Here is a 26,572-nt window from a genome sequence, read left to right as displayed (position 1 = left end):
GATTTAGAGCACTGAACAGAATTTATAAAAATCTTATTCTACTGGAATTCACTTTCCAGTGCAAGGAGATAGAGAATAAACAAAGAACCAAATAATGTGCCTTGTGGTGGAGAATATAAAGAAACAGAGGGCAGAGTTCAGGGGATGTTGAAGGCTGATGAGGTCGGATTGGCTCTGTGCATGGTGATCTAGCCAGCCCTTTGCTTGGTGGTCTAGCCTGCCCTTTGCAATTTTGGAATTTGTATTGACTGACAGAAAGTAAAAGACTGAACCTTGGTTATCAATTGAAAGAAGTATGAGTTTAATATTTTGTCTCTGTATATAAGATAGCCACTGTGATTTCATTGCTAATAGCTCTAGACGGAATTTAAGAAGTTGGAACAGGATTATCTGGTAAGTTCTATACCCAGTAATTGGTTGTTCAGGAGAATATTTTAAGCACTTAGCTTTTTATTCTCATTGATAGCCAGCTATCCGAATACAGTCCAAATATATAAATGTGTGTTTTGTGTTTTTTGTTTGAAATTTTACTTTAGGCACTATGGTTTACAGTACCGTTAATGATAGGGTTTTCATACATGACAGTCCAGCACCACATCTTCTGCCAGAGTTCTCACTTACTTCCACCATTGTCCCAGTGTACCCCAGCCCCCACCACAGTAAGTTTCCTACTGAAGACAAGTTCTCTGTTTCTGTTGCCTTTGGGCATTTGTGCTTTCCTTACTATTTCTTTATATCAATATTTGGAGGAGATCATTCTGTACCTGCCTCTATCCTACTAATTTCACTCAGCATATGAATTTTATCTAGTCAGCTGTAGACAATTTATGTAAGGAAATTTAAGCCACTTTTTCTTGGATGTCAACAATTTTTCAGAAATGAAAATTTCTTCACTTTTCTCTACTAAAGGACTTTGCATTTCAACATCTTATTCTTTAGAGAAATTCAGTCTTTACAATTATGTAATGCATCCTTATGAAAAGTTGCCAGCCTCAAATAGCTATTTCAGGGGCTAGCGTACAGTGGGGAAGGTGATTGCCTTGCATTGGCCAACATAGGTTTGATCCCTGGCACCCGATATGGTCCCCTGAGTCTGCAAGGAGTAATCCCTGACTCAGAGTCAGCCAGGAGTAATCCCTGAGCACAGCCAGGTGTACCCTACCCCCAACCCCTACAAAAAAAAAAAAGCACTACTTCACTGCTGAACCTTATATTTGATGCTGATCAGTGCTTAATATCAGTGAATAATTTTGATTTTAAAAACTGAAAGGACATATTCTTTTGAAGTTTAAAAGTCCAGAGATGTAGCTCATTGGTAGAAAACTGCTTTACATATATGGGGTACTGGGCTGGATCCTTGATGTTTTCCACACACAAAGTTAGTTTGCCTGATAAAATCCTTATTTTCTATGTTGAAAATTTTCATTTTTATTTACCTTTTAATAAATAAACTTATAGAGGAAATACTTAGAATAATTCTATAATTTGCTCTTTAATTATGGATACCATCAGAAGTAGATTAAGTTACTAAGAGTTTGGTTTTTTGGCTTGGGAGGGCCACATCTGACAGTGCTCAGACTGCACTCAAGGATCACTACTTGTGGGGCTCCAACTCTTAGTAACTTAATCAGAAGTGACTTTCTTATATCTGTAATAGTCAAATATCAACCAGAAAAGAAGTTCCAATCCACATATTCATTTACAGACCCAGGACTCTGCATTAATGTAGTGGTATTGTCAACACAAGTTATTAAAAATATTCTGGTGGAAGCCAGAGAGACTGGACTGGAGTTAGATACTTTCCTTGCTGCAGTTAGCCCCAGTTCAGTCCCCTGCACCACATGTGGTCTCCTAAGCACCGTTAGGAATCATTCCCAAACACAGAACCAGAGACAGCCCATGAGCATCACCAAGATAATTGGGAAGGAAATTAAAAAGGACCCAAGTGCTAAAATTTTTATGCAACTAAAGAAGAAAATCATGATAAATAAAATCAGAGTTTTTAAAGATTGATAAAACAGTGTTGGCCGTTGATGGGATTACATGGCGCCGGGGGCAGTTTGTGGGTTTGTGATTGCCTAGCTACTAGAAAATGGGGGATCTGGGTGGAAGAGGCCTAGTCCCGGTCTGAGTAGGCTTGAAGAACTCAGCCCCGGGTCCCGCACACCTGGGTTCCTCTGCCGGTTCCTTCATGCATGAGACTTCACGGCCGCGTGACATCTTATAGCCTAGTTCTCCTTCTCAGAGAACCTGGCAAGTTACCAACAGCTTCCTGCCCACATGGGAGAATCTGGCAAGCTCCCAGGGCTTACTCATATGCCAAATACAGTAACAGTGATGGTCTCATTATCCTGACCCTGAAAGAGCCTCTAATGTGGCACCGTTGGGAAGGATGAGTAGAGAGAGGCTGCTAAAATCTCAGAGCTAGGATGAATGGAGAAGTTACTGGACCTGCTCAAGCAAATTGACCATCAATGGATGATAGTGATAGTGATAGTGGTAAGAGTCGATAATTTCCTTTTCTTTGGGGGGAGGGGCGGGCAAAAGGGAGTGCCAGGAATTGAACCCAGGTCATCACATACTTCAAGAAGGTTGATGCCTTGCCACTGAATGACATCCCTAGTTCTGTAGATACTTTTCAAAGGGAGTTACAGAAAAAAACCTGGTTTCTTCCTTCTTAGAAGACATCTATTGATAACAACTGTTTTGACTGTCAAAGGAGAAGGTATAAAAGAGTTCTGTTTATAATGGTCTTCCCACACCAATCAACCAAGATCTTAATAGTGTTCACTTTTGAGTGAGAATTCTGCATTTTCAATTTCTTTTTCAGAGTACAAATAAGTTGGATTTTTACCATTAGCTAATGTTATTAAGTGGTGGGATTGACACAAGAAATAATTGTGTCATTAAATAATGGATAACTGATAATTTTGGAGAAGTTTTGTGGTAATAGCCTTCAAGATAGTGAGTGATAATAAATTACTAATCAATTTAATTTAAAATGAGCAGATTAGTAGTACTTAAGAAATTTTTTTTATTTAGATCTATGTTCTCTTTGGAAAGAAGATACTTTGCCATTATCTTTATAGTAACTATCAGTTTGACATAAATTAATACTAATTAATACTAAATTAATACTAATGTTAAACCTTGACAACTTTACTTTAGAAGTTCATACATGATAATTTTAACTGTAGTCAAAAGAGTTGTCTAAGACTAAGTAGTTCCTTTTCTAGTAGAGATATTAATTTACTATTGGATATTTTAAGGATATAGATATCAAAAATACATTGCTTTCATGGAAAAGATTTTATAGTCTGTTTTTTATAGTTAAATCCACTTATTAAACACTGGTACCAAGATTTCAATAGACATCTTATGTATTCTCATGAATAATTAATTATGGAAAAATGAGAATTGTTATAACTCTTCAAGTTAGTTTTGTTCTGAGAAGATGATGAACTATTTTTTTCTGATTATTTTAATGTGAATGAAGTGCTGAAATCACTTGGATTGATTTTCATTTTCAATGAATTTTTGACAGGTTACAGTTTTGTGCCTTTTATATGTAAGTCAGTCTTCTGTTTTTATCACCCCCCCATCCCCTAATATCAGAGCTGATTTTTGCACAGGAATGCTTCTTTTTGCAAAGAATTTAGTTGACTGTAATTGAAAAGAAGTAGGAAAAATTTGGAAGAATTTTAATACCTAAAACTTTGCTAACTTTTGTAAAGTTAATGAAAACCAATAAAAAGCTTTTCATATTGCTCATGATTACCAAGTGATTGCAAAAGGATTTGTCTAAGTATAATGCAAAACAAAAAATATATGTATATAAAACACCTATAATTTGAATTCCCTAAGTTCAGTATTAAAGTACTTTCAAATCCTTACATTTCTCTAGCTATTTATCAATGTCAGTTACCCGGTTTTCAATGAACTGTTTGCCAACTACCTGGTTTTCATATCACTAAACTTTCTCTTGTTTTTTAGAATTTCTTTGGTATTAATATGTCACTTTGGGGGCTGGCAGATAGCTTCAGTGGTAAAGTACATGCCTAGTTATAAGCAAAGTTGAATTTGGTTCCTGGGGGCCCCCACATCCCCTAGATATTCTGAAGCATCTTGAGAATTGCCCTGGTTCCCAAGAACTATGGGGTGTGATCTCTATGAAAAAAGAGTCACTTTGGGGACTGGAGCAATAGTATAGCAGGTTGGGCGTTTGCCTTGTACAAGACCAACCTGGGTGGGGGCTGGAGCAGTACCACAGCGGGTAGGGCGTTTGCCTTGTATGTGACCGACCCCAGTTTGATTCCCAGCATTCCATATGGTTCCCTGAGCACTACCAGGAGTAATTCCTGAGTGCATGAGCCAGGAGTAACCCCTGAGCATTGCCCGGTGTGACCCAAAAAAAACAAAAAAAATACCCACTAATATTCGTTGCTTGTTCATAATGAAGAATAAGACAAAAGTTATGAATATGGCTCTGTTTCACTTTCGAGTCTCACTGATTTCTATCTCACTTGTTTAATACATCTTGTTATGGTTCCTTTGTTAATTTTGTTTTTTATGCTAACAATAGATTACAGATTCCTCTGCTGATTCATCTGTGATTGTCTCTTAATCAACTATTTTCTGACTCAAGAAATTTACTAGAATTATTTATTTCTTTTTCCATTGAGTTCTTTTAGCCCCCATTTACTTTGTTTCTTGGGAATTATACTTTTGCTTTTATTTTAATGGGATTTCTTAATTTGGAAATCTGTTAATTTCATCCTAATTAAATTAATATTCTTTCCTAATTTAGGCATTTCAGTTTTAATAATTCCTTCTTAATTTTTGGTGCTTTTCTTTTCTCAATTTCTTTTTCTCACTCAGCATCTTTATTTGGTATTGATGACCGCAAATTTTTCAGTGAACATTTGTATTATGATTTGACTGTATAATAAATTATTAATTGCCATTTGCACCTTTTATTTCTTTATTTTAAATATAGGAGTACTGCTGTTTATTCAGCCACCAATTAATCTGACTGAAGCTGGCATGAAATTCACATTACCTTGTTGTTTTGTTTTTTAAAAAAATTTTCATTTAATATCCTTGAGATAGACCATTACAAAGCTGTTCATGATTGGGTTTCAGTCATACAATGATCCAACACCCATACCTCCACCAGGATAATTTCCCACCATCAGTGCCCCCCATTTGCCTCCCGGCATCCCGCAATACCCCACCTCCTGCCCGCATCCTGTCTCTATGGCAGGCACTTTTCTTCTTTTTCTCTTTCTCTTTTCCTCTTGTGCATTATGTTTTACAATACAGGTACTAAGATATCATTGTGTTTGTTCAGGATATTCAGTATGCTTATTGGGAAGGTAAAGCTGGAGTGGCTTCTTAACTGGGTGGGAGCTTTGAGGTGTAGGTGTGACTGCTGAGGCTTCTGGAAGTACAGGGAGGTGGGAGGAAGTAGCACATCCTGATCCCAAGAAAACCTGCAGATTTCAGTTACAAAACCCACATACCAAAATTTTCAGCAGATTATGTCACTGTGAGGTCCTCCAGATAGGCTTGTAACAGTTTTAAAAGCAATTTTTAATATCTTTAGTAAACAACAGATATCTCTGTACCCTTTTTTTGGTTGGCATTGTCTCTTTCCCTTTCCTTCACTCTACTGGATGGAAGTTGCACAGAGGCTGCTTGTGGTGCTTGCATGTTAGTTGTCATGTTACCATTCCCACACAGTTTTCTGAGTTCAGATTATAATAGACTAAATTTGTCTCTAAGAAATTGTTTAACGTATCTTGAATCTTTGCTTGTGCCTTTATCTTTACTACTTAGTTTTCTTGAAGAAAACATCTCATGTCATGTCCTTTTCTGAAATCACCTTCATCTTATCTTCCTCTTTCTTTCAGAATATCTTGTCTGTACCTCTACTGTGGTCCTCGGAATGTTGCTAGGATTGTTACGTGTGACTATTCTCTTGCTGGATTGTGAGATCCTTAAAGATATGCTGTGCTTCCCATATTTTTATCTCTTGATGTCTGGACATTTTGTAAATGATTGTTTGACAAGTTAGTTTAATTGCCCTCAATTTTTTTTGTATAATAATTGATCACATTCAGGGGAGCTATAACATTTTTATGAAATATAATATCAACCCATTGGTAAATTTAATTTTGCTTTTCTATTGAGGCTTAAGTGCAACAGTCAGAGTAAGTTATGCGAGCATGTTTGGCAATGTAACCTCTATGTGTCCACAGATAATTTCCATATGCAGAGTATTTTTTTCCTAAAATTCAACTTATTTTTGGTATCTGCATCTTTCTTGTGTGTTTGAAAATTACTTTGTGGAAGCCTTCTGATTTTGATTCTTAGGGGCAATCTTAGAACACAAGTGGCTAAGGCAAATCCAAAGGCTAGAAAGTGGTAAGAACATGTAAGATGGCCTTAAGATTGCAGAGATACTCAGGCCTCGTGCTAATTAAAGAGGCAAATAGCCTGTGCAGATTGTTGCTGGCTCTTTAGCACTGCACAGCTTGCCTTAAGCCCTGTCAGTTCCCAAGATTTTGGACATTAAACCTGGTCTCTTGGCCCAAAACACATATTTCTATTATTGATTCTGGACACTAAACAGGAAGTGTTAGAATTAAAACAGTCCGGCATTATTTTCTCTCCCAGGTGCAGCTTTATGGAGGCTGTGCTTTCCCTGGCCTACTCAGATGATAAAGTCAAGCATGCGTGAGAAAGCACATGATGGATGATCTGTCTGGAAGTAAAATGTTGGATCATACTTGTCAATTATTGCAGCTTGAAAACTTATCATAGGTTTAAAGTTTTCATCTGTAGATTTCTTCAAAGCCCAGAAAACATGACCCCCTCATGCTAGCGAAAGTACCATTTTATCTCCTCAACCTTGAACTGTTTTCACTTGTTATCCGTGATTATGTGTGTATATTGTGTGTGTGTGTGTGTGTGTGTGTGTGTGTATCTGATTCAGTGCCTCTTCATAAATTCACCAATAGACTTTTATGTCTTATTCCTTTCTCTAGGAACTATAGGTTTCTTTATATCTTATCATCTACTCTATATATTTAAAGTGTACTGGTTATGTTTGCTTTGTCTCTCAAATTTTTTTATGCTCTCCAACCCTAGTGTCTTTGTGTCCAGTTGATTTTCTTTTTCCTAACCATGCCACCATTTATTTCTAAGAAGCCTTTCATAGATATCTACTTCAGGATTTTGTGTTAATTAAACATCAGCTATATATGTTTGTCCTACAGTATTTTACTTCCTTTCTAGACCTGGGATTTTCCTTGTCCTTATTATGCTTTCTATTAAACGACTGAAAACACATAACCCAAAATGGACAAGCTTGAATTATTCTATTCCTTCTTTGTTTTCCTTACATTTGGAGGGAACGAAGGCTTTAATGTTGGACACTCACCAGTTTGATAGATCCTGAACTGATCTTTTTATATTGACTTTCCCTTTTTTAATGGGAAACATCTTCATCCATCAGATTCATAGCCTAAACTATAAAATAGCCATAAAAATAATGACACCATCAATAAATATTTAGAGTTTTTTCACTTGTAAGAGGGAATTTAATAGGAAGTTATTCTATGATATGCTGTGAGAGAAAACATTTAGTGGATCAAAAGAATGTCTTAGGTGACCCTGACTTTTCCTATTAACTTTAAACTACATTACTACCACTTAGATACTCTTATAGCTTTCATTCAGCAAACATTAATTAGATGCTTATGATGCACCAGTATTGTACTGTACATAGGAGTAAAATGATGTATAAGACATAGTCTCTGCCCTCACAAACCCTGAGGAGATAAAACACATATGCAATGTAACTTCAACTTACCTTTTTCCAGTATTATGTTGCATGAAACCTATCACTGTATCACTGTCATCCTGTTGTTCATTGATTTGTTCGAGCGGGCACCAGTAACATCTCCATTCGTCCTAGCCCTTAGATTTTAGCAGCCTCTCCTTACTCGTCTTTCCCAATGATGGGAGGCTCTTTTGGGGTCAAGGGAAGGAGACCTGTTATTGTTACTGTATTTGGCATATTAAAGACGCCATGGGGAGCTTGCCAGGCTCTTCCATGTGGGTCGCAGCTTACCTGGCTCTCCGAAAGGGTGAGAGGGATGGAGAATGTGTATCAGAGAATACAAGCAAGTATGTTAAAACCAAACACATGTGTGCTGCTTTAGGCACATCAGTGGGCTAGACTATAAGTGGTTTCACTTAAATTAAACTATTGTTGCAGCTCATTTTTTCCCACGTTGTTCCTTCCTAGTCATCCTAGTCATTCCTAGAGTCATCCTTCCTAGTACTGTGTTTTAATTAGAAATAACCTTTCACATGGGGTCTCTCTGATGTCATCCTAGATAGGCTCTCTCTCTTTATGAATGAAATACTTTCGTCTCTGGAACCTTCATCTAAATTTGCATTTCTCTTTTAGTCCTTAATGCGTCTTGATATACAAGCCTACTGGTGTGTGTGTGCGTGTGTGTTTATATATGTGTGAGTATGTTTTGTCTTATCAGTTTTTACTTAAAGATTATAAATTATGAGTTTTTAATTTAGTTATACCATCTGTAAAAAGAGACTATATCTTTCTCATTGTCTTACTTGTCTGTTTTGACACTAAATAAATTTATGAACATCTCTTTAGATTTCTAAAAAGAGAAATGCTATATTAGTTTTTATTTTTCTTCTCCCATCAGGCTGCAAGTACATGATTTCATGTCAGCCTCAGGTCTTCTCTCCTTTATTTCTTAACTTTTAAAAATCAACCAGTAAAGCTATATGAAGTGTATTTTTTTCCATTATATTCGTGGCTCCATTAGTATATTAATATTAAGTTGTAGCTGCAACTTGGCATTGGGATGAGTGTAATTTATCTTGACTTTATTAGTAAGTTAATGCAGAGAAGAAAAAGAATAGTAGTCATTCAAATTGTGAAAGAGGTTTTAATGGGGACAAATTTATATTATGTATTAGATTGAATTTGTCCTTCTACTTTTGTTGCTTATAATCTTTGGCTCCTCTGAGGTTTTTGTTAGACTCCCTCAGTCAAATAATTCAGCCTTCTAAGAAACATATGGAATTAATGTGTTCTATCTAATTTTCTATAGTAAACTGAGGCATGGGTCATTTCAAAAAGATAATGAAGTAAATCCAAAGATAACAGTGTTTTTTATTAATAGATGCTTTCTTTCCATTAAAAATTATTTTGATATGTTTCCTTTTAGGATTTAACTCTCTGCTTATCTTTAAAATCTAAGCAATGTATTTTCTATTAACTCATTTGTAAAAAAGCCTCAAGCAAGGACTTCCATTTGAAAGTTACATGAACTGAGTTTAGAGAATTTAGACTTGAAAGAACATATGAAGAATTAAGAGATTTTAAAAAGTGGCTCTTTGAATATCCAGAGGCAATATAATAGGGCTCTTATGTGCTCTCTTGTATATAGAAGCAATTACCTCTCAACACTAGCAGAATTATGTATAGTACACTTATTCATTGCATTTACAGTGGTGACCTGTGTGGTCATGTTGCATACTTGGTCATTTAGTTGGGCACTAAATGAGAAATTCTTAAACGTACCAAAGAAAGTTGAACCTATCTAGCCACGATTTAGCTTATACTGATCCTTGTAGATTTCCATTAAAAAAACACATTGATAAATCAGAAGAGGCAGAAACTATGAGATGTGTTACTTACTTTCCTTGTACTAGAATTCTTTGCTATCAAATAGGGAATTGGTCCTAGAGCCTTCAGAATAGCCTATTTTAAGACTTGTTGTCTATATATTCTATATTTATTGTTAAAAATCCCAGAGACATTTTTTTCAGTTACTTGTTATAGGGGAATGGAGAGGTAGTATATGGGGCAGGGCACTTGCCTTGCACAAATCTGACCCAGGCTTGATCATTAGCACCCAAAATGCTGCCCTGAGCCCCATACAGGAGTGAGCCTGGATTAGCTTCAAGTATAGACCTAAAATAAACAAAAAAAATTATGTATTATAATTACTCCAATTTATAACACTGTTTGCCAGACGATTTAAACAGCTAGTTCAGAGTTACGCAGCTAGAAAGAGATAGTTGGGTTTTGTTTTTTTTTGTTTTTGTTTTGTAGTGTGGGTGCTTAAGCTAACAATCCCTGGCTCTGAACTCAGGGATTGTTCCTGGCAGTGCTCCAGGTGATGGGGATTGAAACTGGGGTGGCCGTGTGCAAGGCAAGTGCCCTCCCTACTGTACTATTGCTTCTGCCCCAGAAAGATATACTTTTAACACAGCATTCTGCTACCTCTCAGCATTGCATTTGTATTCGTGTTGATATTGCCATCTAACAACGAACATATATTGTGCATGGAAACCAATGAGGTCTGTGTGGATTAGCAGTTGAGACAGAGAGGCCAGCATATGGTTTGATAAGGAGGGGTGGAGTTATTAAGTCAGGGATCAAAGTGTTCAGTCTGTGTTTGATCTCATCTCATTTCAGAGCTCTCAGAATATTTATAGATCATTGGTACTCAAGTGTGGTCTAGGGACTGGTCCATGAAGTGTGTCTGTTATTTGTGAAAGGTCAGCTATTTTTAGAAATTGAAAATAAGCATTCAGAAATGTTGTAGCTATTTGAAAAGGATTTTATAGCTTTGAGCCTAATAATAAAAATTAGTTCTTATATTTTAGACCTCTACCCCCTCCACCCTCACCTCTGCTCCTGAATATTTTAGTATTTCCTTTATATTGTGTTTTACAGAGATTGTTTTTAAAGGTTTAGAGATTTTTTTAAAAAAAGAAGTAATTCTTAACAGTTTGAGAAGCACTCTTCTAGGTCACAGCTTTCTATGTTTTTAAGCTATTGTTTATCTAAAAGAGAAAAGATGTGATGGTAGTTTGAAGTTACTTCCTAATTTGATTCTCTTTTTGATGATGAGTTTATCATATATGACTATTTTATCAGTTTCCTGGTTCTGTGTGAAAGTGGTCCTAAATTAAATTGACTTTTGGAGGAAGGAGTGCACCTTTCTTTTTTCTTCTTTCACTTTTATTTTTAATACTTAATACTTTTCTTAGGAATGACACATTTAATAAGTCATTGATTCAAGATAATAGCATGAGAAACTTGCTTCATCATTCATTGTTACATCTCATTCCTTGACTTATAAAATAAGACAATTTGGAGGGACTTGGGAGAAAGCACAGGGGTTATGGGTACATGACTTTAATGGTCAGACCTCACTTCAATCTCTGGCTGTAACTACATGATCCTGTGATACCCCTGGGTATTGGCCTGCCACAAGTCCTCACCACTGCTGGCCCAAGCACAGAAATATCTAGCCCTCTGTCCCCTCCTGCCACCTGCCAATTCCCCCCTTTCACCCCTCCCCAAAATGAGTGTAGAATGTAGACTTTCTATGTTTTCACATTTTTCTCCCAGAAACCCAACAATACAACAAAACATTCACTGCTGATGGTGGATGTTGCAACACCAGTTCAGTTTGTAACATTTCTTATTCTTTGTGTGTATATTGAGAAATGCCCTTCTATAATATTTTGTGGTCAGATAATGTCATGCAAAGTTACTAGCCCTAAAAGGGGTCTTTGAATGTTTTAACAACTGTCATGCCCTCTTTAATATAGTCTCTTTTGGTGATGCCCTCAGGTAGCATTTTTTTTTCTTTTTGGGTCACACCCAGCAATGCACAGGGGTTACTCCTGTTTTTGCACTCAGGAATTACTCCTGGAACCATATGGGATGCTGGGAATCAAACCCGGATTAGCCGAGTGCAAGGCAAACACCCTACCTGCTGTACTATCACTCTAGCCCCGCTCAGGTAGCATTTGAGGAGGAATATCTCACTGTTTTATAGATGTTTGAAAACTGGACTTCAAATAGAGAAATGAGCTGAGTTTATGAACAGGCATTTCACAAATAGAGAAACTCAAGAACAAAGAAATGTTCAGCCTCACTAATTCAAAAATGAGGCTATCAATTTGGCTGGATTGACAAATGATGCTGGTTTTGGAAAAACTGTTACCCTTACATACCTCTAACAGACCCATAATTTGGTTCAGCCTCTCTGAGGGTAATTTGGCAGAAGTCATCAGGCACACACAGAAAAATCAACTAACTCTTTACCAAGCAGTTCTACTTTGGGGGATTTAGTCCTAGTCAATAATTAAGGAGGCACTCAAAAATTTAAACTAACTAAATTGTAGTGTATCCCTATAATGGGGTACTGTAGAGAATTAAAATGAAGTTGTAGAAATTTGTATATATTATTAAGGAAGAAAATATATTACCAAATGCTCTGTATGCTATAATTGTATTTCTGTAAAGTGCAGTTATACAAATACATGCATAGAAAATATCCAAAGGATATATTTTAAGTCTGTATGTGGAAAGTATTGAGTGTTTGTATAATTTTTGCACATTTGAATTTTAAAAAATTTTCCCCACTAATGAGCATGCATTACATTTGAAGCTTCTTTGTTGAAGATTTGGCTTCCATTTTAAAATGCACAGAATGGTATAGGAGGAAAGGAAACCTGATAATCAACAGGATGTCGCCATTCCCTAGGTCTTTTTTTCTGAAGGTTCATGAGGAGCCTGTTTTTCTTTCAACGCTGGTATTTGAAAGCTGAGTTTGAGATTTTTTTCCCCTCTGTGACAAATGCCTATCATTTTCTAAACAAGAAAGCCAATGTCCCAGTTAGGTGTGTGGAGTTCTTTTCATTCCCTTGCAGCCCTGTTGTGTTAATACTGAATAAGCAGAGACAGCCTGGCTGGTGGTGAAAGATGGTGAGCCAGCCTTGGGGGTTTTCTGGTCAGCCCTAAGCCTCTGATTGCCACGTTTTCCTAATTTCCCATTTCCAGGGCATCACTAAAGTGACCTTGCTTGCTGAATATGATGCTCTGAATCCCTCAGATTTTCACATGCATTTGGAAGTGGGCAGCCAGGCGATTGTTTACAGGACTCCAAATGAACTGTGCACTCACAGCAAGTTTGATAAACACACATTTCCTCCTTTTATCAGTGAGATTGCAGAATGTGAAGTATGAGTTTCCAGTTTTACTCATTCTCCTCAACCCTTTTCCTGTTTAAAAACTTAGACATACTAATTGGATGCTGATCTGTCCCTGTTTTTCATTCTGCTTACCGGTAGTTGACGGTTCATTCTAATACTTACCTAGGCAAGGTTTGGCAATCCTTCAAAAATAAACTTCCCATTTATTTAACTTAAAAGAGATTCATCTCAAGGAATGTAATGTGAGCATTAATTAACAGTAATGACTGCTAATCACTTTGCTTTTTATACTCCTTTAGGAGCACTGCTATTATCCAATGTAGTTAAGTAAAATGCTTGTATATGAATCAACAATGCTGCATCCTTTTAGCAGCTATTGCTTACAATCAAGCTTTGCATAAATTAGAGTTAACTAAAATTGATTTTAATATGCTACATTTCTTTCTACATTAGTAAACTAAAATATCTTGCTAAATATCCTGAATATTAAAAAGATATTACCTTTTTTTGGGCAATTATCCTTGTGGTAAATGAAAACCAATATTTCAAATAAATTTTCTCAGTTAGCATTTTTCTTTAGATTTCTTTAAATTGCATGTGAAATATTCTTCATAGTCATAGTAGCACTGATCCTGCTGTAAGCATTTTATCAGATCAATGAAACGTAATAGCCTCGTGTTTAATTTTTCTGAATTTGTGCATTTACTTCCTAGAGGATGTTACAATTTCTTTAAATTATATAGCCCATTTATATAAACTTGGGTCATAAGATTGTGCATTCAGTGTTCATTAAAAGGGTTGTTTTATTATGTTAGTATATTATCAGACTATTATAAAAGCTTTCTGTTTATTTACATGCATCCAACATACCTACCAATTGCCTTGCCTCAGGAGGAGAGTAAGCAAAACTCATAAATTAATAATTTAAGAGCACTATACTCAAGTAGCATTTTTGTTAAGTTAATAAGAGTCTTGGAGTCAGTGCTGGCAACTTTAACAATGCTTTACTTTTGACTTTTATTGGCTGAAAATAACTTGTTAAACTAGAGCTTTTGTAATAAAATAAAATCTACATACCATCTGAAGCCCCTTCCCCTCTTTCTGATTTATGAGTAGGTTGGCATATTATTGAAGAATTTTAACACTTTCACAGTTCCGCACTTTGATTTGAGAGAAGGTGCTAATCTCTATGGAAGTTTGAGAGTGACAGAACGACTTGTATACTATTTTTATAGGGAATTTGGGATGATTTTTAGATGCTTCAGTTTTGTGATGGTACCTGTACTGATGTTGATTTGTCTAAAGTGTGGTTTAGGGATGTGAACTAATGTGAGTGAAGTATCCTCCTTTCTCAATTTGTATCTGTTTCTAGATTTCTTGTTCATGCTGTTATAATTGTTATAGTGCATTTTGATATTTTCATAGTGGTTCAAAAATGAAGAATCATCAAAATAAAATAATTTAACTTCCCTTTTCACTTTTTTTGTAGTGTCAAATACTTAAATTTTTGGTAAATAAACAAGTGGAAAAAATTAAGTAGTAGCATAATAAGATTCTTATATTTACTAGTCTTATTGTAATGCATTGTAAACATATGTATTTGAAAAAGCCTTTGGCACTGTACTTAAATTGTAATAAGAATGATGTGAAAGAATGGAAAATATCTGGAAGCTTAATTGAATGCTATCCATATATAATCACTAAATGTTGTCAGTACTAGTATGTGTAACTTTATTCCTTGGTACTGTTGTACAATAGCACAGAATATATGTGTATGAGGAGGAAAAAAACACTTGTCATTTTTTTTATTTCATTTGCTTTGAGTTTGAGTTTTTATATATAAAAAATTGCATATGAAAAAGGCAAGGTTTTCAGTTTCAATCCTTTTATTTTTTTCCCAGTGTGTTTACTTCCATGTAAGAGTGATTGATCTGTAGCTGTCATTTTACCCAAAGAGGGGACAAATGGAATTGGCCTTTTAGACAAAAGTATGCAAACAGACTGCATTCTTTCTGCTGATAGAATTATGGAAGGATTGCATGAGGTGCCACATTCATTTTCCTATTGATTGTAAAAAGGATTCTGCAATGGGATGCTGTTTCCAATGGATAAGGAGGTGCTATGATTAGTTACCTTTCTCGTGAAAGCACTACAAAGGAAAATGCAAAATGTGTGCAGTGCAGTGTTCTCAGTTTGACAGTTGTTTTTGTTAAGTTTTTTTCCCACTGAAGTCCAGCCTATTTTAGAAAAACATACATTTTAGGTCCCCCCCCCTTATATTAGCCTTAAATTTAGATTTCTATGCATTTGATCCTTTAAAAGAAACTGCACATTATGTATAGACTCTTTCTTAGCATCTATTGTAAAGCTTCAAAGCTGATGCAACAGTGCCCTCTATAGGTCGGTAGTGAACAGAGGCCACATGTCAATAATTCGGAATATTCAGGTAAGAAGCAGGATATTTAAATTTAATTTTTGCTCAGACAAGAGATTCATTTTTCCTCAGTAGGCATTCTTTTTTTTTTCACTAGAGGCTTTACTTTAAACAAAGGGAACAAAAGACCATTGGCTACCTCATGTCATTACCCAGTGTTACAAATCTCAAATTTTATCAGACGTTCATCAGAGTAATTTGAGATAGAAGGAATCTTACAAACTGTACTGTCTCTTCATGAAATTTCTTTTTGAAGTTGAGGTCCAATAGGAATGTTTCAAAAAATTATTTCATTCCATTGTACTCACTTCTTCTTTTTAATTAGTGTCTGAAATAAGCTGTCTAAAAGTTAACTTTTACTTGTACCTGAGTTTGGCAGCCCTGGTTCTACACATCACATTATTTAAATTCAAGCTCTGGAAGTTACACAATGACTAAGTCATTTATTCTTACTATTGATTTAAATTTTAGATTTACTTCTTTAGTTCTCAATTGGATTGTACATATTGCTAGTTAGTTTTTACTTATGAAACAGTATTTTTAGAGTTATGTGATATAAAAGCAGTTATTGTATTTAGCTGTGCTTTGAAGAGAAAATTTATAAAGACTAACTTTTTTTATTTCTGAAAGTATTTTTAGTTAAAGATGCATGGACTATACTTTAGCTTTTTCCATGTGTTCTCTATGTAATATCAAACATGATTTTTGACATTTGAGCCTGCTTTGGGAGGAAAAATACCTTATCTTTTGAGGTTTTGTGAAGATTAGAGATAATGCATATTAATTGGCCACATCATTTTAGATGCTCAAACTATAATGGTAACTTTAATCCAAAAATCACACTGTGAAGGCTAATGGTATTATTTTACTGTGGGCATTTTAATATAAATCTGAACACATATAATGCACTTTGGATTTTTTTTTTAAATGCTGTTTTATACCTTGTGATGATTGCTGTGGATCTTAAAACTGCCATAGCATTGCTTAGCATCATGAACCAAGAAAGGGAGATGTGTATTAACTTCAGATTCCCTACAGACCTCATCTCCAAACTTTAAGTCATATTTATAAACTCCAGTAGACAGTTCAAAAAAAAGGGGGAGTCATTTATTTTTTCATTTATTAAATGCTATATCTAGGAGCACTTTTTCATTTACATGTGTTCTTAGTTCTTATTCATACAAGAGGGTGTGTGTGTGTGTGTATGTGTGTGTGTGGTGTCAAGAATTGAACCCACGCAAGGCAACAATGTAACTGAACAACAATGTAACTATTGGCAAGTCACATTTGCTTTCTCTGGCTAAAAACAACAACAAAACACTCAAATAGATGAAAGTGAAGATTTTCTGCTTAAAGTAGTGATGGGAATTGAAAGACCCACCCAAGTTATAGAGATTAAGAGAAACTTTGCAGTCCTGGAAGATAGCTTAAAGTGCTAAAGCACTTGCTTTGTATGCAGGAACCCCAGGTTCAGTCTTAGCATTGCGTGATTGCCTGTGTTCCTCAGGGAATGGCCCACAAAACATGAGCCTGGAGTAGTCCATGAGCAATGGTGGGTTTGACTACCAAAAAACAAAAATAAAAGCAAAATAAAAATAACACTTATTCATTCTCTCTCTCTCCATGTGTGTGTGTACCATATATATGTGTGTGTGTTTGTATATATCACACACATAGACACATATATTCCTTCTGTTTTGTGCAAAGGCTTTGTTCTACTTTTATTGGAATTCAGAAAAGCACCTAATTCTGAACCTTTCACAAAAGATGCTCAGCATATGCCTTCCAAATACAAAACTTTTACATCAGACCTCTTATTGGCATATGATTTGAGATATCATATGTATTAAAATGCAGTTTAAATGTGCCAGTATAGTATTATAGTGATTATTTTCTGTAAACCATTTAAAACAAACACAATTTCAATATTATCCATCAATTCTTAAAAGTCTACAAATTGTAGCTACAAATAATAATGGGAATTGAATAGAAATACTCAGAACTTGTCTTCAAGATGATTAAAAGCTATTATACTTCACAGTGATAGATTTTTGCTAAAGATTCAGGCATTTTAAATGACCCAATGAGAAAAATAACACAAAACTTTAGAATTGATTTTTCTCACATTCAGTATTGTTTCTCTTGGAAAATTCTTATTTGTGCATTTTATTAATACTGAATAACCTTGAATTTACATTATGAAAAATTATATTGTTTTTAGTATGTAACTTATATTAAAATTGAGAGCTGCAGAAGTATCTTTTTCTATTGTTATAAAGAAGGCACCAGTGTTTTAAGGTGATAGCATAAAAATGACCAAGTGCTTAATAAACCAAATACGGTAATTCTTTTTTAAAATAATGACCAATTGCAGTAAGAATCATGATTAAAATTAAACTCTGGCTTACAAGTCTGACAAGATGCTGTCTACCAAAAAAATTGAATAAGGTATTTTTTTTCTTTGCAATGAAAGTACCAAATTAAGAAACTGCTTAATTAAAATAATGATAAATGTAGATTACATTACTGAAGACAGTGAAATACAGCTGCTCTCTCTAGTGAGAGTCTGCATAATTTACTAATACTGTACAAAGAAGCAATGGAGCAGCCACTGCAGACTGTTAGAGGAAATGTCCTGTTTATTCTACATACATTTCTTTTTTTAATTAAAATGTCAATGAACATTTTATAGCAACATTCCAAAAAAAAAATTCCTTTAAATTCCTTCAAGATGGTAGAATATGAGACAAGATCATTACTGCTGCTGAATGAAACTGATTAAATTTGAGAAAAAATATTTTTATTAATTCTGTTTTTCTTATTATAGTTGACATTGAAGTATGTGTTTATATATTCTATGCAATATATAATATATATATACATATAGGAATCTAGCATGTGAAAATTGGAGTAAAATCTTTGAATATGCACTTTTTATTTAAAAGTTTTTGGGGTTAAGGCTTTGTCTTTCTCTTTTCATTACATTAGATATAATGTTCTATAAATTGTGGGAGCTGTGCCAGGAATAAAAAATAAGGAATTAAAAAAATAATAGAAAATATAAGCATTTAAAAGTCTTTTGGAGACAAGCAATATTTGAATGAGCCATAAATAATATTGCTTACAGGTGTAGTTATAGGTCCTGAGAAATTCTCAAGGTGGGGCAAACAGTGCTGGACATATGAGAATTGGCTGATATTTCTCCTCAACTGCGTCATGGATCATAATGAGGTATATATGTTGCTATTGTGTGTCTACGGGCCAAAATGTAGTTTAGAGTCCCTGTTACATTGTATACTCCATAATATAATTTTAATGATAAGTAGTGATCTTTTACTTTCATAATATTAAAGGAAACCAGTGTGTAATTTGTATGTAACAAGAAGTGTTAATATCTATAAAGTGAGGACTTTGGCATAATTTAGGCTCTCCCACATGTTAACCATATGACCCTATTTTTTTAATGTCTCTATACTATTGTTTTCGCATTTATAGTGAAGCTTTAGTAATAGTACCTACACCATAGGGTTGTTCTTTCCATTTAATGGTATAACTCAATGAAAATAGATGATAATGGAAAGTTCAATAAATATTGTTACATTATTATTGTTGTTGCTGTTGTCATTCACTAGATATAACATTTCTGGTATACTGGAGCATTACTGTATTGTTAATACTTAACTAACCTTAATAAGATCATAGTTATCTGACATTGTTATCCATTGTTTTGGTTGTTAAACAAGCTAACTGTTCTTTTCTGTGTCTTCAGGTATAGTATGACAGAAATTCTGTTATCCTTATTTTGTCTTTAATTAATCTTTCCTTCTAATGTTTTACATATTAGTTTCTTTATACATGGTAAAGATGATGTCAAAGCTTGTGTGTTTCAATACGCCTATTTGGACCTTGTTTTTTATTGTGATTTGGACAAAAATTAATTGAGTAATTTCCACGATCCGGATTTCTAAAGGGTCTTTCAGGTGTCCTAAAATGTCTTAACTAGGAAAGCTTGATGGGCATATCACTAATAAGTTTGCTTTTTCAAAGAAAATGTAAAAAAAAAACTTTTAAAGCATAAGTCATTTCTTGACATGTATTTTATTTATTTTCATTATTGTATGGTTTAGGTAATATGGCTATAAGATAGAGCTTCTTAAGATGACTTTATATGCTCATTTATTTAATTTCAATAAGTTGATAAGTGCAAGAGGTAGGCAGATGATGCCATATGCTACAAGTCTCTAATCTATAATATTTGCATATGCTATATGAAGTTTAGGATGTAAACATACTATTTTTTTTCTCCTCTGGGTTTGTTACAGGTTTTATTCTAGTTGCTAGAGATGTAGATGATTAAGGCATAGTGTCTATATATGGATTTGGCGATTTGAGTTTTAATGGAGAAAGTTAGTTTTACATGTTCATCAGAATGATTATAGTGAATGCTTTGCTATTAAAATATTTCATATTCCTATACTGTAGTTTTTTCTCTGTGACTTGCATGCATCCTTCCTTATTTCACTAATGTCACTAGGGTTGTCTTAAGAATCTTGTGGTCAGGGCTGGAGGGATAGCACAGCGGGTAGGGCATTTGCCTTGCACGCAGCCAACCCTGGTTTGATTCCCAGCATCCCATATGGTCCCCCGAGCACCGCAAGGAGTAATTCCTGAGTGCATGAGCCAAGAATAACCCCTGTGCATCGCCGGGTGTGACCAACAAAAAAAAAAAAGAAAGAAAAGAATCTTGTGGTCTTTAAATCTCAGTATCATATCACTCTACCTGTGTGTTTGATTGTTATTCTTATGATTCATTCTTGTTTTAGCTTGTAGTTTTGATCAGTACTTTGAAATTATCATTTACTCTTAACAATTTAGTCTTTGAGTTTCTCCATTTTTTCCATAGATTAGTTACATTTCCTCATCTTATTCCTCCCTGATAGAGATAATTACAGATAATTACATATTGATAACAGTTTTTCAGTGTTTCCACAGTTTTACTATCAAATATATGCTGAAGTGAAGTATGAAGTAGCACTAAAATGAAATCAAACCTCCAATTCAGTGTGTTCTGAGGTCTTTAATTAGCCACTATTTACTTTTGTATTTTAAATTAGTTGCTTTGGAAAGCCAGGAACACCCCACCCCCTTTATTTATGGAAGCATATTTACTTCAGATATTCTTTAGTGCTATCATTTAGCACAGATTCTGTCAAAGACTAGGTACTGTTATAGAACCTATTTTTAGGTTAATGTCAAAGAGCCTTGTTTTTCGATGAAGTTCTTGAACCTTTACGCTTTATAATTATAAATTATACTTAGAAATTTTGTCTTCAGATTTGAATGGTTTGATTTCTTCCTCAGGATACTGAGCACATAGTTTCTTTTCAGATGTTATTTATGTCTATTTTAGACAAAACAAGGCTATATAATATGTAAAACTACTCTAGCTGTAACGATTTTGCATAATTGTAAGATGCCAAATTTATGTTGATGCCTTTTTTGCTTTATGGTTAATTGATAATTACCAATTCCCTACTGTGTGTACAATTACTGCATTCACCGAATTCCCTGTTTTATACAACAGATTTAGTGTGCCTATAAAATGTCTTATTCTTTATGCCATGTTTTTATTGACTTAGAATCAAATAATCAGTCAAGCCATCTTATATGGAAATGATTATAAAGCATTTACAACCAAGAAAAGTTAAGAGAAAATATAGTAAGTTGTAATTTACTGTTAATAATTAACATAGTAGTTAAAACATTGTTTTATAAAAGACATTGTTTATGGATTGATTATATAAATATTTGAGTGTGTAGTATTCATTGTCTAGAAATTTAAAAACCTGTATTCAATGTGGCAAACACAAAGGTATCTTTTTAGCTATCAACTTTGTAGAAAACAAAATGTTTTGTCTTGTTATGATTTAACTAGGTTATTTCCTTATTTAACACAAGATTTGTAATAAGCTGGTAAAACTATTATTTATTTTCTTATATTTTTCTACTTCAGCTATTTGATAGTTTTACTTAATAAAAGTGGAATTAGCATTAACATGATCTTTGTTTAGCTATTAGATTCTAATAAATTGGGCATTTCTGCAGTTTTGAAATTTTATTTTCTGTTGTTTTATGTTTCACTCTGTTTTCCTCTGTCTTCTGCCCTACAAGTAGTGCAAAAAAGCCTATCTTCTGAGAGTTGGTGCTTAATAGTCATCTTGCAAACATACAACATACAACTGTATTTTTTTAGTGGATAAGCTACATTGGTACTGCAGTCTTGATCATACCATTTAAAAATATATAAATTATAACAGATTTCTTTGATTTTTAAAATAATTATTTTTAAATTTAAATATATATAGAATATGAATAACTTACTCAAAATTTTGTCACTTGGTTCATGTTTTTACATAGACCCTACATATACTTAAGTATTTAACACACATACATAAATTTATACATGTTCACACATGTATTTGTATAGTCATTCATGTATACAAGTTTTTCCATTACTTTTTGTAAACTGAAAATATTAGAAACCTGTTTCTGTGTCATCAAAACTTCCTTATGAACATAATTTAATGACTAGCTAATATTCCATCATACGACTATATACTAATTTCCTTAATGGTCCCTAATTTTGTAAACTAGGTCAAATATTTTTCTGTAAATAATAGGACTTAGATGGGAATACATAATTTATTGTCTGCATGAAAAGAAATAATTTTGTAATGATAGCTATAAAGACAGAATTAGTATATTAAAAATTACAATTCTGTCTGAGACCATTGCGACACATTGCTTAGTTTATTTCTGTAAATAATATACCTGCTTATCGCATTATTTATATTTTGAAGTTCAAAGTCTGTTTAATGTATCTGAAACTTCAGCTTGAAATTCTGTTTTTACTGTTCTTGACATTTGGAGAATACAAGCAGGGAGAAGCATTCTGCCCATCTCTGACTGTCTTTTATACTTGGAACAAAACCAGAGAGATACATGTTAGGGCATCTCAGTCATGTAATGCAAGGCATAGGGTTATTTTGCCCTACTATTTTGAGAAGTTAGTTTTCATTGATTTAATGGGGCTATATTCCTAGATGACCAGCAGCATAGTGGTTTGCTAATAAATGTGCCATGTGGATGAACACAGATACTTATATAGCCCTGTTATTTTTAAAACAGTTACAGTTATAATAACTAATTATAACTGATTTCTCCCTAGATTCTATTTGTTGGTTTGTTTTCTGTTAACATCAAGTTTGACATTATTTAGAAATAATTTCTAAGTTTTTCCCACCAAATGACAGAATACTAGATTCACCATTTGAGGCTATATATTTTTAATATCGTATAAATGTTTGATAAAATATACACTGTACAATTTATTACTACAAGTTTAAGCCATTACTTTGTCTTCCTACTTTTTAAAATGCACTTAGTGTTATTAATGTTGCTGATTTTATCATCTCATTATAAACAACCTATATAAAACTATAGTGTTAAAATTTTGAATTTAGTGGACTTAATATAATAATGATGATAATAATAAAATACTTCATTTGTAAGACTAAAACAGATAGTGTTTATTTTCTGGTAACTATTACTAAATGATTACACTTTTAGGAAAGAGTATTAGAAAGCCTTCTGAGCATTGTATGTAAATTGTGCTTTGCTGTTGTCTCTACTTTCTCAGAACTAAATTTTTCCATATTTACTTGCATTGTTTTTTTACAGGCTTCTGTGGCACATTTTGTATTTCAAGGCTCATTTCTTGGTAGATTCTTATTAGTGGTATGTTAAGCAGTGTTTGCCACACTAGCTTGGGCATGTCTGTGTAAGATGGAGAATTGTATGAAGGAGGTGTTGTTGCTCTCTCCATGCTGCTGGGTCTTCACTTAATCTCTCCCTACTTCTCAGCTCTAAATAGCTCTACATAAACATGCTGTGTGCAACATTTAGTTAAATTCTTTGACTGTTTTTTTCCCTCCAAGTCTCATTCTGTCTTCTTTCACTTTTCCAACAAATGGTATGAGCACATACACATTAAGGGGACTTTCTAAGTATTAAACATGGACTTTAGGATCTAGATCTGTTTTAGTTGCTCAAATGCCCAGCTGATATCACTACTGCAGACCTGAAGCCTTACTCTCAGTAGTGAGGTTTTTGCATTCTTATTCCCTTTTCCCTGAGATTATTATTTATTAGAACAGGAATATTGGAATGGAAAACTTTATTCACATAATTACAAAAAGAGTTTAGTATTGTCAGTATGCAGGGAGAGGTATGGATGTGTGCGCACATGTGTGTGTGTGTGTGTGTGTGTGTGTGTGTGTGTGTGTGTGTGTGTGTGTTGGGGGGTGGGGGTGAGGAGTGGCTGAAGGGGCTAGAGCTCCTTTGCATGCAGAAAGCCCTAGGTTCGATCCCTAGCACTACAGGATATCCCGGCATAGTCAGATCTACTGTTCTCAAAGTTACGTGGAATACATTTTATTTTCCTTTTTCTTTGTTGTCCTTTTTGTTTAGGGCTACTAAAGTTTCATCTGCCATTACTCAGGAGACTGTGGGGTGCCCAGTAACTTGGAGTTCTATGAAAGCCAGGCATATAAGTCTAACTTCATGCTGTCTTCCTGGCATAGAGTACCTTTTCTTTTTAAACACAATTTTCTGTTTTTTTACAACTTTTCTGTATTATTGGCAATTTCTGTATTATTGCAAGCCTGGTAAATGAAAATATCTATGAAGTTTGGGTATTCTGTAATGATGTTGTATGTAGTGTCCCCAATGTTACTTAGTATAGACTAATGGTAACATGTATCAAGATTTATTTTTCATAATCGGATTTTGTAGTATATCATCTGTATATGATGATTAAAAAAAACTGCTGGGAATTTTGGGAATGAATGTGAAGATCATAAATTGGAAGCTAAATGGAGGCTTTAATGAAAATTAGGTTACGGCAGAAAAACACTTTTATTCCTTCTCATCCCTATGGTTTTCATGAATAGAATCGCAGACAATTCAATTGAAATGAATTGCCTGTTGAAAGTGAGAAAAATAACCCAATATGATACAGCTGAGGAATTGTTCCCATTTTGCATTTAAATAATATATTCTAATGTGCTTTTAAATAAAGAAACGTATAGTTTCCTGTACAAAAGTAGACTGCTTCTAGCAATAAGTCATATCAGAACTTACAGCAGAGTGATTGAAAGAGTGGCCAATTTTAGAAAGGTGAAACATGACCAAGTTCTGTAGCTTGACCCATTATTTTCAGTTCAGTAATCAAATGTAGCCACTGTCCTAACTCCTACATCATTACTGAGATGGGTTTGGTAAAGTACCTTGGTTCACAACATTCTTGAGGCCAGGTAATTAAATTGCGTACTGTGGTTGGTTTCCAGAGTGGCAGAAGTTCCATATTCTAATTTCTAAGATTAAGAAAACTAGAAAAACTTTTCTTTCCAGTAAGCACTATGCTTGAAACTTAATTGTATTTTAATTTATGACCAAAAAAAAAAAAAAAGAGTCTAGCATAGGTTTTGCTTTTTCAAATCTTTGCAAACATTATTTTAGAACTAGATACAACATTTATGTTATATTCCCAATCATATTTGTCTAGGTACTTTCAATGAATATAGATTGCTTGTTCTCTAGTCAGCCTACATTTAAAAAGCTTATGTTTTGCCATAATACTGTAGAATTATTTGTGGTAATGTTACAAGTCTCTAAACTGCATGAACATTATCCTGCTGTTTTATTGTTTTATAATGTAAAAGTAAATGCAAGCATTAAGAAATGTGCAGTGCTGTCAGGCTCCTTTAGGATTTAAGAAAATTGCCCCTACTATTGAAGAACTGAAAATAATCTTTCAGGTCGCAAAGAGCAGTTGTTATAATATTGCCTAGCATTTTGCTTTCTTTTTTACTCTTAACCATGGTGGTGATTTGAGTCAAAGCTGAAGAAACTCAGATTTTATTTGATTTCAACAAACTGCTATTGCCTTGTAAGAATTACATATAAAATAGCCAGGCTAAAAATAGAAGAAAATAGAGGACTCAGTCTTAACTCTCTCTGCATAAGGCTAAATCATAAATCAGTTTCTTTTAATAGTAAAAGTTTTGCAGCCCAGCTTCTTGATGCAATTATAAATTTGATATAATAGCACAAGTAGTATGTGTTAATCACAAACTGAAATTATAAGACATTGTAAGTGCTTCATAAAAATAAGACAGGCATAATAAGACAAATAAGACATAATAAGACAGACAAAATAAAGCCAAACCTTCCAGAAAAGTTCTCATGAAGCATTTTGGATTTTTAAAATGTAAGGAAGGAGATATTCCTTATGGTTTTAGCCTTTTGTCCTATCTGTTTTAAAATATTTCCATTTAAATGCAGATTTTGATTTTCCATCTGGGACTAGGTAGAAGCCATTCTATTATATTACTAAAAGAATAATCCACTTTAACACAACATTTCTCCCTAAAGGGATGGTCTTTTCTAGTCATAAGGTATTATTTTTCTCAGAATGATATTAACATTCATGATGTAGTGATTTTATCTTGATTTGAAAGATGTTTTGTTCTGGCAGTAAAAGGGATTAGGTGAATGTCCTTTGTATCCTGTTGCTAAAAAAAAAAAAAAAAGTCTTACCATGCTCAAGATTAGGTATTAGTAATTTTCAAAGTGTTTTGGGGTGGGTATATGATTTGTAGTTTTATAACAAAAATCTTTAAGGCTGATAAAATAGAAATTGCCATAATTACTTAATCAAATTCTTAAATATTATGCTTTAAAAAAAATAAACTGAACAGTAGTTGAAAATTCACCCCACCCCACCTTTCTTTATGCATTTTAAATAAGCCTTTCAGATTCAGAGGGAAAGCATTAGAAACTGTTTATTGCATTCAGTTTCATGAATGTGTTGATTTTTCCCTACCTTCTAAATTTATTAAAAATTTAAGATAAAGAGGGATTAATTAAATGGGATGTCTCAGTCGCAAGAAGCAAGGCTCTGAAGGCCTCTACTATTTGTTGGGCAAAGTATTGGCATGCAGAATGTCACTCTCT

The 26,572-nt window shown here is 34.0% G+C and overlaps 1 protein-coding gene across 2 annotated transcripts in view; it reads left to right on the top strand.

The window, feature by feature from the left end:
• Positions 1–26,572, top strand: part of DPH6 (diphthamine biosynthesis 6) — a 158,826-nt gene that overhangs the window by 10,102 nt on the left and 122,152 nt on the right. Inside the window, exon 4 of one of the 2 annotated variants that reach the window (XM_004609553.2) lies at positions 12,911–13,172. The exons of the other annotated variant lie outside the window; for it this stretch is intronic. Coding sequence (XP_004609610.2) covers positions 12,911–13,096 — 186 coding nt within the window. The 3' untranslated portion in view covers positions 13,097–13,172. Of the gene's footprint in view, positions 1–12,910; positions 13,173–26,572 lie in introns of those variants that run through there. 2 annotated transcript variants of the gene reach the window in all.

The sequence above is a fragment of the Sorex araneus genome, chromosome 3, assembly GCF_027595985.1.
Source record: "Sorex araneus isolate mSorAra2 chromosome 3, mSorAra2.pri, whole genome shotgun sequence".
Taxonomy (NCBI): Eukaryota; Metazoa; Chordata; class Mammalia; order Eulipotyphla; family Soricidae; genus Sorex; species Sorex araneus.
Note: the sequence above shows the minus strand (reverse complement) of the source record. Positions and strands in the feature narration are given on the sequence as shown.